Here is a 13,949-nt window from a genome sequence, read left to right on the forward strand (position 1 = left end):
TACAATAATTCTTTTAGAGGTGATGAAGATGTTCTAAGATTTATTGGAGTGACAGTTGCACAAGTCTATGAATAGAATAAAACACAATTGAATTATACACTTTAAATGGGTCATTGGTATGGCATGTGAGTTATGTCTCAATTAACTTTAAAATGCAGTTATAAGAGGAAAAATCATGGTAGGTACATGTTATGGAAAGTTTTAGATGAGCTTAGGATGTAACTCAGTGGTAAATCGCTTGCCTAGCATGCACCAGGCACTGAGTTCAATCCCCAGCACTGCAAAAAAAAAAAAAAAAATTAAATGCTAAGTTCAGTGGTAAGGACTGGATTCTCCAGGGCCACTTTTCTCAAAGGGTGTTTCATATACTATCTAAACCAGAATAGTAACAAATACCACCTCCTGGTATAGTTCAGAATGTTCTGGATGGGATCATTATTTTGCATTTGTAGAAAGCACTCCAGTGGGGCTACAGCAGGTGCCGAGCCCATTTTGAAAACAGTGTTAGTAAATCCTACTGCCTCCAGACTCCTCCTGCTCCACTCTGCCTGCACTTGGCTGCCAGATGCGCCTCCACAGTGGATTTGGATTGGGCCACCACCCTGCTCAGAACCCTCCAGTGGGCCCTCTTTCCTCAGCAGGAGCTCCAAGCACTCTGCATGTTATCTCCCATGACTCCATACACATCTTTTATGTCCACCAAAGTGGTATCTGCCTCATTCTCAACCTCCCTTGTGGGTTCCCACTCTGATCCTCACCACACTGTCCCACATTCCAGGAATGCATCCCCTGCACCCCCCATCTCATCTTTTGTAATACAAATGTCACCCTAATATTTTCCTTTTAACAAGCTCATCATCTAGAATTCACTGATAGCCTTTCCTCACCTTTTAAGCTACATAATTCTGCTGCTTGCAAATCAGACACTACCAAGAGTTGCTAGGAGAGCTTGCCTGTGGATGAGAGCTTAGCCCAGCCCCTGGTAGGGGGGCAGCAACAGAGCGGGTGATGCTTACCAGGGCCTGGGGTGATAGGATGTGGTGTGGAGATGCTAGTACCAGCATGACAGGAACATGTTCTGGTGGCAGTCTTTTCTGAGGAGTTCGGTATCTTCCTTGATGACCCAGAGATCTGGACCTGCATCAGATACCACTGGAATGTGGACCGGACCTAGAGGACCCCCTGACCTCCACCAAGCCTGTCAAACCTTGGCAGCTCAGCTGACGCCAGCACCTCACAGAGGCTGGGAACTGCTGAGCCAAATCCTCATTTCAATTGGGGACAGAAAGGCTCTGGCCATCCCATTGTCCTCTACCCGATCCTCAGCAGGAGAGAAAGCGAGAAAGCCATTTACAGCCTATTTGTTAATGAGCTCTTAAAAATAAAATGATGATTGTCAGATAATTATTTTACAAGGCAACAAGAGCCCCCTTGAAACCATTTCAGTAATTACATTAAGACACTCTATTTGTAAGAAGCTAATAGGAAACGAACCATTAATTAGTATTTTGTCTTCTTTCCCACTGCCCCTTCCCTCTTGAATTACGGGGGTGGGGGGATCCTGGGGCTATACAGCTGGAGTGCAGCCAGAAGAGGAAAAGACCAGGAGATCCAGGGGCCACAGGGGCCACAGCTCACTGTAGGGGGATCACAGGGAGCAGTGGAGGGTCCCAGGGCTGCTGTGGCCCTAGTGGAACCAGCCAGTCACCTACCGTGGCCTAGGCCCACCTGAATGGAACCCTGTGTGGCCCTACGTCCATTGCTTTGGTCACGGAGTGGAGCAGCTGGTAGTTGTGGGGCAAGCTGAGCTCAACGTGGGAATGTTCCCAGGGGCCTCAGAGCTAGTGGGTGGGGCGGGCACCTGGGCAAACAGAACTAAGAAACGGGCAGGAATGAATCAAGGACAGCTTAAATATGCAGAAATGCAGTTCATACCTCTGGGCAAAAATAATCCCAAACAGAGTTATGTAATGGGAGGGAGGGATATGATAGGAGGGATGAAGCTGCAAGGGGTATGCAGGATGAGTGAATGAGTGAGAGCAAGAGAGAGAGATGGAGAGGGACAGAGAATGGAGTGGGAGGGACCTGGGGGGGCGTTGACTGAAGAGCTGAGGAAGCTGTCATCCTGTGTGGGATATATTCATTTAGGGGGAGGTCATTCTGCTATGTGGAACCCTGGAAGGTATCTAGAGGAAGGCAGCTCTAAATGACCCTGACCCCTATGCCTGGGGTGGCAAATGTGTGGGCTTCTTAATCCTAAGGGGCAGGGACAGGGGAAAGCCAGCAGGCAGAGGCATGGGGGTTGGGATTCCACAATTTCCCTTTTAAGTCAGTGCACCTCCCTCTGGCCCCCATACTCCACCTCCAGCTCTCTGTCTTCTTCTTCCTGCTATAGGAAGCTCACCTTGACACACCACCCAAGTCCCCTAACTCTCCCTCCAAAGAACTTCCAGGAGATTTAGTCTGATCCTTTCCGAAGAAATTATCTATAAATTGCTGCTGCTGTCTTAAGCTGTGATTTGTGTCTGTGTAAATTTCGCCCTCCTGCATTGTTGGGATACTGAAGTGCCCAGCTCTGAGTTGGCCACAAGGCAGAGCAACCATTGTCACTGAGCCTGGTGACCCAAGGAGCAGGCAGAGGCAAAGCAGGGGGCAAGGGCACAAAGGCTGTGCTGGGTGTCCCCTCAGGCCATAGAGCTATGGAAGCCATTGGTTGCAAAGGGAACCCTGGGATTAGGGAGTGGTGGTGTTGGAGCTGCAGAACCATTTAAAGGGAAGATTGTGTATAAAATTACGTCAAAGAGGCACTCAGTAGACATCAGTTGGAACCCCAACACAGTGTGCAATTAGACAAAGGCTTGCGGTAGGCAATTCATTGGCCACAGCTGTCAGAACCCAATACTCCAGGGAGGAGGAGAGGGAGCCAGACTCACAGAAAGCCTGGGTGATGGAGTAAGTGTGGAGAAAACAAACTCACGGGGCAAGTATGAGTCCAACAGGGGCCACCCAAGTCAACATCAGCATCCTCCCTGTCTTCCTAGTCTTTAGATGGCTATTGCAAGGAATTCTGAAGCATCCAACAGCCAGATTCTAGTGCTCAGAGCTCCTGAGACCATCTGTAAGCATGCTGCTTCCCACGGGCAGCTCCATGGACATCCACAGGAAGGGCTCAAAAGAGCACAGGTTTCCAAGCCTCCCAGAGGTTCGAGGGAAACTGCTAGAAGCCTGGCTAGAAGGGCAGCAGTCAATGGCAAGGGAACTGCAAGCAGAACTGGACAAATACTTGGAGACTCAGAGCTCTTCTTTGAAGGTTTATTGCTGAAATGACCCCTGGAGCACATTTTTATTTCCCTTTGGTTCATAGGCAAGTAGCCATTGAGGCCCAAATGGAAACTGCCTAGGAACCACCAGGAAAAAACTGGCTGAGATAAATCAAAGGAGAATGCAGGTTTCCTGACTCTGTCTCCTTATTGTGTCTGCTTGGAATTTGCAGAACCTGCTCTGGGTGAATTGTGGTATTCACAGCTACAGGGTGGTCCACGAGCCAGCAGCCCAGAGGTTCTAGAGGTGTTTGCGTGGTGGTTCATGCTGGAACTTTCATAAGCTGTTAATCAGGGGCTCCAAGGAAAAGCAAAGGGGTGATTTGGGACAGTAGGAAGAAACCAAACCGGACCAGAGAAGACCCTGAGACCTGCCACAGCCTCTATGAAATTAGCATCAGTGAAGCTGTCCATTGGGAATTCCCAAGACGGCTAAGTATGGCATGGGAACCAGTACCCAGGCCAGGCCAGAGAGGTTGGGCTGTGGTCCCAGGAGCAGCCAAACCTGGGGTGGCAGGGCTGGGCTGGGTAGGGCTAGGCTGGGCAGGGCTGAGAGAGAGAAGAGAAATTTTTTGCCTCCAGGCTCATAAATGCCTATATTGGGCAAGGCTTCTTGTTTCCTTGGGCGGTGACCAGGAGTCTTTCCAAATTTGCCAGCCTGGCTCGAATTGTCTCCCTTTGCCTGGAGAGGGACTGTACCCTTCCAGAGGATTCTCCTTAATCCTCAAGGTGATGGGGATGGGTGCAGGTTCCTCCAGCCTGACCTCCCAGAGCAGATGGGGAAATATAAGCAAATTCCATCTAAGACGGCTGGGCTATAGCTCAGTGATGGACACAGCTCAGCACTTGCCTAGCATGCATAAGGCCCTGGGTTCAATCCCCAGTACCATAAAAACAAACAACAAAACAATGAATTACCTCTGCTAGACCAGGATGGGACCTGCTGGACAACTAATTCTGGGAACCATGGCTCCCACAGGGTTGCTGATCCACACAGTCACTATGTCCCCAGGGTGATGTAGACAGTAGCTAAGCCCTTGTGGCAGGTCCCTTTAGCCCCCAGGCCAGCAAACTTGTCATTATGTCTTTACATAAATAAATTATGTACTTACACAGGACTTGGTGTGTGAGTGCCAGTTAGTGTTATTGCTGTGTAATTATGCAGTTAGCTTAAAGACAGAGGATGGCAGAAGAGTTGAATCACCAACCCCCAGCCCGAACCCACCTCTCACCTCAGTGAGAACTGTCACTGCAGTCACCAGATAAAGTGCTGGAGTCTCCCAGGTGTCTCCTGCAGATGGGGCATATTCCCCCTCGCCTGCACCACAGCAGGACTCCAGGGCACTTACCACGCCTCAGGCTTCCCACCAGCCCCTCACTACCTTCCCAGGCCTGACCCAGGCCTCATCCAAAGCAACCAAAGACTGCTGCCAAGCCAAGAAGCCCAGGAACCAGTGGGCTAAGGAGCACTATGGGGACAGGAGAAGGGCCCATGGGTCAACAACATCTCTTCCTCATCTGTGGGGGGTGGGGGCTGTTCATTCCTCTACTCCCAACTCTTGCCCACTAGCTGGCAAGTTTAGAACTCAGGTTCCTTAGATGGGAAGATTTCTCAAGATTATATAGTCCAACCTCACTTTTTCAGATGAGAAGGCAGGTCAGAGAGGGAAAGTAATTTGCCCAAAGGCACACAGCAAGCCCAGGGGACACTGAAAATAGAGCCTTGCCTGCCTCCTGGGTCTCTGCTCTGCTTCCTTCCTTTGTCCTCTTGCTCACCCCCGCCCCCCATTGTTGGGACTGCTCCAGCTTCTCACTTCCTCTCCCTCCCGTCCTGCTCCCAGCTCTGCCCAGGCCTGCCTGTCGCCTCACCTCTCCCCTCGTCTGCGCTCCCATTGCTGCCTGGCTTTCTTCTGCCGGCCCCTGAAGCCAGGGGAGGCTCCCCACTTTCTCTTTGGCCAATGCTTTCCTCTCTCTCTCCTGGTCCCTCCCAGTTTGCTCCTGAGGCTCCTCCTGGGATGGGCCTGCCCCTTCCTTTTTACCTCCTTCTGGCTCCAAAGAGGATCTAAAATGAAGAAAAGAGATTAAACTCCTGGGCAGGGAGCATGAAATCTCTTCTGGGTTTCGAATGGGATGGGCTGAGCAAAGAGGAACCTTCTAAATGGTGGGGATGGGGGACAGAAGTGCCCACCCACGGCCATCCCTCCAACCAGAGGCCAAGCTCAGGAACTGGAACTGCTGACCTTATGCCGGTAGCAAAAGGAAAGGGGTGGAGTCAAAAGGGCGTGGCAGGGAGGTGTGGCTCAGCACCTCAGCACTATTGGCGTGGGCTTCTGAGCATAGGGAGCCACCCCAGATGGGGACATTTTTAAGCATTCTCATTTCTGGAATATCGGAGACCAATTTCCTCAGCCACTCAGTGAAATCCCTGTGAGAAAGGCCTGTGGGCCCATCTTTTTTGGAAGGGGAAACCGTGTGGTCAGAGCTTCCCAGTCTGTGGAGGCCTGAATTTGGAGCCTCCATGGACTGAGGTCAGCCTCTGCGCTGCAGGGCACAGCGAACTTAAGGCGCGCGGTGCCCAAGTGTGTGTTGGTAACGGGCACCATTCGGAGGGACTAGCTGGGGTCTGCAGGCTGGCAGGAGGCTCCAGAAGCGCTCACCCAGCGGCCAGAGCTTTTCTACAGTGGTTTTGAGGCCCCTGCTCTTTCAGCCACCCAGACTCCCAGAGCCACTCCACTGTGGGCAGAGGAATCTGGAGGACAGCTCTCTGTTATATGGCCTGGGGTCCCTGTTGTAGAAAAGGAACCTAATCTCAGGGGCAAAACTAAGCCCAGGCCCAGGGCTCCCGGCATCCACCCAGCCCCTTTCACGCAGACCACACTGCCCACTTCTTAGTGGCTCCAGGTCCTCAGTCTCAGGGAGGTGGGGCCGAGAGTGAACCCCGGTGAAAGAGAAAAACCTGTTGTGGGTTACAGGGGGCGCTGAAGCTATGCCAAGTTGCAGACTTGGTGAAAGGTCTGTCCCTCTGCTCTGCACAGGGGAGTGGGTTTCCAGGCCTTTCTACCTCCTTGGTGAGTGGGAATTTCTGTGGCCTGCAGGGAATGGCATTTTACTGTCTCCTCCTCTGGTGGCCTCATTGGGTAGGGAGTAGGGCAGTGAAGCCTCATGACTTAGAGGCCCTAAAATAGGGGTGGCTGAGAGTAAGGGTCGCCTCATTTTCTCTAAGGACTTTTAGTTCACAGAGCAATATACAGCAGCTCAGGTGTGTCCTCTCCTGGCATGGGGGATGGGGGAGAGCCTTGAGGACATTGAGACTGTCCCCTGAGAATTCCCATGGAATAGCAAGCCCAAGGAGAGTCGATCCCAGAGACCCCTTTGCAGGAGAATTTAAGGCTTTTGGGGCACCAAAGTCTCCAGTGGGGGAAGGGGTAATGTGGTTTTTTCCTTCCCCTTTTTACTCAGGCATTTTTGCACATGACTCAAACAAGTCTAAACTTTCCTAAACTTCAAAGTTTGCCCATGGCACGGCCTCAAAGTGGAAGGGAAAATGTTAAAAAGGAAAAAAAAAAAAGTTTGTAAGTCAGTTAAGCATTGTGTTCTGCTCCTTGATGGAACTGAATTAACTTGTTGTGTTACTATTAGTGTCTCATTGTGAAACAGCGGGTGGAGGCTTCCTTTGGGGTGAGGTGGTCTTTCTGCGGTCCCCAGGCCCACTCGCCCCACAGGAGGGGTGCAGGGCTTCGCACAACTGTGGTGAGGGAAAGGAGTTCCCATGGCAACAGGCCTGGTCCACAAGGTCATTTTCAAACTCCCTAGAGGAGTCTTGGGCCAGGCTGTTGGTGCCCCAATGGCCCAGCTGTCCTTCTTCCTCCTAAGAAGCTTTGCTCTGGTTAACAGAGAAGGCGGGGTACTGGGAGTTCTGTGTGCAGTCCCTGGTGCCATGGGTATCTCTCCACCTGCCTGTGACCTAAGTACTGAACATCAGCCCTAGAGCTGGGAGGAGTATACCGGTCCTGAGTCCAGTAGCTGGCTACACAGGGTCCTTTCTCTACCCAATCTCTTCTCCAGTCTTTTTTTTTTTTTTTTTTTTTAATATTCTGGGTATTGAACTCAGGGCACTCAATCACTGAGCCACATCCCCAACTCCCCTGCCCTTTTTTTTTTTTTTTTGTATTTTATTTAGAGACAGGGTCTTGCTGAATTTCTTAGAGCTTCACTGAATTGCTGAGGCTGACTTTGAACTCACAATCCTCCTCCCTCAGCCTCCGGAGCTCTCCTGAGCAACACTGTAGGGCTGGGCAAAAGGGCACAAGCTGTAGGTACTTAAATGCATGGTTCCTAACCCAGAGCTGCATCCAGCTATGAATTTAGGCAAATCACAATGACTTTCCCTCACTGTGCTCAAATTTTCTCATCTGTAAAATGGGAATGATAGCAGACTGCTTTCTCTATGTGGTTAGGAATTAGGCAAATGAACCCTAGGCTAGCTCCTCTTCCTATTACTCCTTTCACTGCCTTTCCCTCTGGCACAGGCACAAAGTGTTCAGGGCCTGGGATATAGTAGGCTCTAAATAAATGTCTGAGACTCACGCTGCTTCACTGGTTCTCTTGCCTCCACTTTCTTCTCCCTTTTACCCATCCTGCCGGCTATAGTCATCTGCCACTCCATTAATTTTTCTCACAGCACACCATGCCCTTCTTCAAAAAAGCATCAATGAATTCCCAATATATTTACTAAGGCCTTGTGGTGACGAGCATGACCCTCGTTGAAGATGGCTCTACTTGAGTCCTGGCTTTGCAGCTTCCCAGGTTGGTGACTTGACTGAGAGGTCTCGATCCTCCTATTCTCCACTCCCTCTTCTGTAGAGCAGGGATAATGACTGAACTGTAGAGCAGGGATAATGACTAGCTCGTGGGACTTCTGTGAGAACTACAAGAGGTCACATGTATAGGGTGCTTAGCACTGTGGCTGCTCAGAAAATGTCTTCTGTACTAATTATTAGTAGCTCCCATAATTTCCTAACATAAACCTGGCCTGCTCATGGTCACCTGAGCAGGTGCCCAGGGAATTCTTCCCTTAGATCTTTGTCATACCTCACTTGTCCACCATGGAAATCTTACCTGCCCTTCCAGACCTCCTTTGAATCCCACCTCCCATCTGTCTGCACCTCAGCTCCTAGAGACTGCTTGAGACCAGTTGGAATTTCTGTGGCATCTTCGACATGTGTCTTTCACCAGGTACCAAGCCCTGAGCTGCCATGAACTGCCAGGATAGCTGTGTGCAGGAGAGAGTACCTTCATCTGGCCTGCAGGTCCCCACTTGGAGCCATGTTGCTACCCTTGGCCACTCTATACTAGTTGGAGGAAGACACTTTCTGTCCTACAGGGTGGTACCTACCACTTACCACATGCCAAATGCTGTGGTCACAGCCCTAACAGGAATTAGCCAGAGGGGAGAGAGGTGGAGACTAATAACAATACAAGGTGAAGTGAGCTTAAAGGGACATATAAGAATCATTTCAGAAGCAGGGGGTCTAATCACTGTCATCCCCATCTCCTTCACTACAATGCTTAAAAGCCTTGAGTGGCAGGCCATTGCTGGTAAGATAAAGCTCAGTGTCTTCACTGGGCCCACAATGTCCTGCTCAATTTGATTGCTGCTTGTCTCCTCTCCAGGCTCATTTTACAGAATGTGTTCCACCCTCCTACACACCCCCACGCTCCACGTGCATACACACATGCCTGACATACAGGCGCGCGCACACACACACACACACACACACACACACACCTTAGCAAAATGACTTTCTTCTGATTTTGCAAAGATACAAAAGCTCCTTCCTGCCTTGGGGCCACTGCATGCACTGTTGCCTCTGCCAGGAATACTCTCCCCAGCGCCCCTTAAGTCTGGCCAACTCCTACTCATTCTTCAAATCCCAGTTTAAATGTTTCCTGGGGAAAGCCTTTCCTCACTATGGTTTGTTTCCTCTGTCAACCTGTATGTAGACATACATAAATGTTTGTTGAATGAGCATGTCTTCTTAATATTGAACCCAGGTTTTAATTAATCCATTATTTGTGTAATTAGCTCTTTGTTCATCTTCCCCAAGACTGTAATCTTTGGGGTCTGTCTTGCTCACATCCATGTCCCCAGCACCTAGTACTATGCCCTAAACACAGGAGACGTAACTGCATATTTGCCAAATAAATGAACAGAGGGGTCATCTAGGCCCCTCGTCTGTCCTTCATCAAAATTCTATCCATCCTTCCAGACTTCCCTCGAGTCCCCCCTCTCTCAGCATTATGTCCACATACCCTAGCTCCTAGAGAGTGTTTATGCCCCCTGGAATTCCATGGCATCTTTGACTTGTTATTCCCCTGATACCAAGCCTCTCGAGGCCATCTTGGACAGAGAGATTGGTATATTGTGTGCAAGTTATGGAGCTGAGATGGGCAGAGTGTGTGGCCTGCAGGTATATATGGCTTTTGCACAGGCTTAAGGACTAGAAGATTAGGAGGTGGTGGGGCTGGGGATGTGGCTCAAGCAGTAGCGTGCTCGCCTGGCATGCATGCAGCCCAGGTTCGATCCTCAGCACCACATACAAACAAAGATGTTGTGTCCGCCGAAAACTAAAAAATAAATTTAAAAAAAAAGATTAGGATGTGGAACCTGTGGAATGGGACTTCAGATACTTATGAGTTTGGGTTTAACCCCTGGGGTAATAGTGAGTGAGGAGATCTTGTTTGGGTTTTGGAAAGCTCACTCTGATGATCTTGGAGAGGTCAGACTGCAAAGGCAAGACATCAAGTAAGGAGACCAGAGAGAGTCTGGGGGCAGGAGAAGGAAGTGTGAACTGAGGCAGTGGCTAGGGAGGGATGGATATGAGTGCCATTCTGGAAGCTGAATGAGCAGATGGTTGGAGAAGTGAGACCCAAGCTTTGGTGCTGGCTCTGCCCGGGACCTCTGGCTGGTTCTGCTGGTGCTGGCTCAGCTTCCCCTTCACAGAGAGTAAACCTACATGAAGTGGGCTAGGCACTCACTTTCTTTTAAATAACTCTTAGTTTTAACCTACCCTGAGCTGGCCCCTGATGAGACAAGCTTGAGGTCCCAAGAGGACGGGAGATTAACCTTCAGGGTGGACATCATCTCCATCTTCCCTTTTTCTGTGCTCCTCTCCCCCAAGTTTGGCCTCAAGTTCTGGCCAGGCCCTGCAGGCAGTCCTGGAGCCCCAGAGTCCCTGGCCTTGACCCAGAGTCCAAGCCTCCTACAGGCTCTCCTAAAGAGGATCCTGTCCAGAGATGCCTTGGGACCTCTGCTGAGGAGGCAGAGGACTGGCTGGGATGATCTTTGACTGGGATTCTAGTAGGGATGGCTGTAAGGGGACACCTCAGGCAGAACTAGGCAGGCAAACCGCAGGCTCAGGCTTTCTGGGAGCCAGGAGAGGGAGAGCCTTCACTGTGTAACCCTTTCAGCACCACACCCAGGCAGGAGCCAGGAGCCAGACTCTTGCCCACAGCACTCACCCTGTGGTTTGAGGGATGGGCCGGTGGGAAGTTGGGACGCGAGTGGTACAGCATCTGGGTTCACCTCACCCGCCTTGCAGAGGAGCCAGCTAGTGCTGCTCTTTGGGCTGGGGAGTGCAGTCCTGTGTGTGTGGGAGGGGGCCTGTGAGCCACCTAGAATGCCCAGGCTCCCCAGGTTGCAGCCCACCCCAAATGGGAGGGGCTCCTAGGCCACAGACCCCCCTCTGTCAGGCACACATGGAGGGTGCATTAAAGGTATTCCCCAGATGGTGGTTTCTCATGGGGCTGAGACCAGATCTTCAGGGATGAGGAGACTCAGTCCAACTGCCTGGCAAGACTGTGGCGACCTTCTGCGGCAGGGGAGGGTGCTTCCTACCCGCTGGGTTGGCCAGTGACCTTCCTTTTTGGTCCCTTCCTGGGCCCTTCTCTCTGCTCTCTCCCCACCCCCATACTGTCCTTAGTCTGGCCCTCGCTGGGGGATCTCTACTCCCCTCTCCCCAATCACAGTCGCCCCCCCCCCAGCTGAAGCCCGCTCTCTGGCGAGCAGGTCGGTGGCGCTCTGCTTGGGTGCCACCCTGCCTACCTCGGTGGCCCTGGGGAGGGGACCCGTGGCCCAGATCCGGCTGCCCACAGGCCCCCGCGGCCCCGAGCTGGTGGGCAGCGGGGGGGCCAAGGGCGGCAGGCGCGGGAGAGGAAGAGTTAAGGCTCGCTGCTCCCCTCCCCCGGAGGGTGTGACCGCCTATAAGAAAGGCGCCGCGCTCGGGCACTGGGGCTGCAGGCGGCGGGGGCGCAGCGCGGCAGCGGAGAGCCGAGGCCGTCCCACCGCCTGGGACCCCGGGCAGAATGTCGGAGCCCAGGAGGAGGGGCCGCGGCCGTGGCAAGAAGCACCGAGAGGGGAGGAAAGGGGAGCGGGAACAAGAGCCCGACCCCGGGGAGAAAGGTAGGGCACCTCGGCGCGCCCAGAAACCTTGTTTCGCTGGGAGAAACCTGCCGCCCGCTCACCCGCCCCCGGCGCCCCGCGGGTGAGTGTGCGGCTGAGCGAGCAGCCCTGGGGTGACAGGCACCCGGGACGTGCATGTCTCTGTGCGAGCGGGACGGCGCGGCTGGGCGGGCAAGGGACAGAGCGCCTGGAGCCAGGCAGTGGCAGCGCGCGCCTCTCCCCGGCTGCCGCGTCCTCACGGAGGGGCGGGCGCGAGCGCTGCTAGTGGGTACCGGGCGCAAGCGAGTAGCGCTGAGCAAGCGACAGCACGCCGTGCGGGTAGGGACAGGGATCGCAGACGATCCGATGTGGGGCCTGGCCTGGCCGCCAGCATTCAGAGAGCTGTCACTGCCTTCCGTTCTTTGGAGGGACCCAGAGCCGGGCATGCTCTCCGGTTGCCCCCACCCCTGTGCCACACCTCCATCCGTTCTGCTTGGCCATTGGAGCGTGGGCAGCAAGCAGTGCCCGCCACCTCCGGAGACTTGGAGGGGATGCCCTGCCCTGCTTTCGAACCCGAGGGAACAGGGCACCCGCTGCTCTGTGACACACATTTCTCTCCAAACTGGACCAGACATAGGGCAGTTGTCCCCTTCTGGTTTCCAGGAGTGACTAGCTTGGACCTTTAGATTCTGACCCCCTCTGAGTGAGCATAGCTGTAGGCTGAGATCCCCTTCGGTGCCCTCCCTGGGCAGCTGCAGGGTGAAGGAGTGCTCTGGCCTTGGGCTTCCCAGCAGCTGGCCTAGGGCACGCACATTTTCCCCGTAGAACCAGGCTCGCCTTGAGGCCCAGTTGGGGAAACCCTGGACTCTCAGTTCTTTTTTCTTCTGCAAGCAAGCATTTTATTAACGTCTACTTTGTACTAGTCAGCAGGCTAGACATGTTCCAATACTTCATCTCCATTAAATCCTCATAACAACCTGAAAGCAGGTGGTTCTGTCCCCATTCTACAGAGGAGATAACAGAGGCTTACTGAGGTTAAAGTCACACAGTACTTTCTGGAGAGGAGACTTTGGGTTTCAAGTTAGCATGCTCCAGAAAACTATGCCCATCTTGCTGGATCTCTATCTCCCACTTGAGCTGTAACCGAAAAATGGCTTCAAAAGTTCACCGGACTGGAAGTTGATAAGCTTCAATTGTGGTTGACAGTCTTTCGGTATCTCTTCCCTATCCTGAATTTTTGTATAATGGGGTGGCTGGGGCGGAGGAGAGCAAGGCTTTGGTCTTTCTATTGGGAAAAGCCTAGGAATCAATGCTATCTATGTTTAGCACAGTAAAGAAAAGCAGCTAAAGAAATGGAAAGGGTGGGCTCTTCTCTGCCCATTGCCACTGAGCCCCAGCCAAGGAATGGGAGGTGGGCTTCTGAAGGGTGGGATGGGCTCCTAACCTGCAACCCGAGCAGATGCAAGATACTTCTTATCAAGATCAAAAATTTATGGATCTGGCTCAGATAGCCACTCCCCCACCCCTCCTTAGTTCCCCCTCCTTGCTCCCCCCACTTGTATATATCATATCTCTGGAAGCTTGAAAGGCTGGCTAAATAAGGACACCCTCCCAATGTCAGGGAGGTAGGAACTGAGCTGGTAGCAAGCCACTTGGTGGGCTTCAGCTGGTGGGAATCACCAGCACAGGAAATGAGTATGTCTGCTACAAAGAGCAGAGTACTCAGTTGAGCGGAAGAAGGATTATGAGGGGGAGATTCCATGGGACTCTCAATTATCTGTTCCAGCATCTTCAACCCCTGTGAGAAAGTCCTTCCTAATGTCTTACTATAATATTTCCTGCTGTCTTTTTTTTCCCTCTGGCCTCCTCGTGTTCTCTGGTTCCCTGTGGCCATTGGCTTGGAATGCCTTCTTTCAGGGACTTGGCTGATGAGCAGATACAAAACAGACTCAAGGCCTGGGCTAGAGGAATTTAGGGGACTTAAAATATTTTAGAATGAGGAGAGAGTAGAGGAGGGTCATGTTCCAAAACAAGATGTCAGGAGAAAGTACTATGGCAGTGAGAACCTACAGTCTTATGTAACTAAAGGGGTCTGATTCAAACCCAGTAGGATGGGTGATTAAGATGACAGTGGCCTACAGGGTTAGAGAACTTTCCTCTCCGCTTATTCCACACCAGCCTCATTACAT

The 13,949-nt window shown here is 52.2% G+C and overlaps 1 protein-coding gene across 2 annotated transcripts in view; it reads left to right on the plus strand.

The window, feature by feature from the left end:
- The window catches only part of NRG2 (neuregulin 2), a 189,910-nt gene that overhangs the window by 123,393 nt on the left and 52,568 nt on the right, over nucleotides 1-13,949 (plus strand). Inside the window, exon 1 of one of the 2 annotated variants that reach the window (XM_081282437.1) lies at nucleotides 11,649-11,781. The exons of the other annotated variant lie outside the window; for it this stretch is intronic. Coding sequence (XP_081138563.1) covers nucleotides 11,685-11,781 — 97 coding nt within the window. The 5' untranslated portion in view covers nucleotides 11,649-11,684. Of the gene's footprint in view, nucleotides 1-11,648; nucleotides 11,782-13,949 lie in introns of those variants that run through there. 2 annotated transcript variants of the gene reach the window in all.

Source organism: Spermophilus citellus, assembly GCF_964194105.1.
Source record: "Spermophilus citellus genome assembly, chromosome: 1".
In the NCBI taxonomy this organism is placed as follows: domain Eukaryota; kingdom Metazoa; phylum Chordata; class Mammalia; order Rodentia; family Sciuridae; genus Spermophilus; species Spermophilus citellus.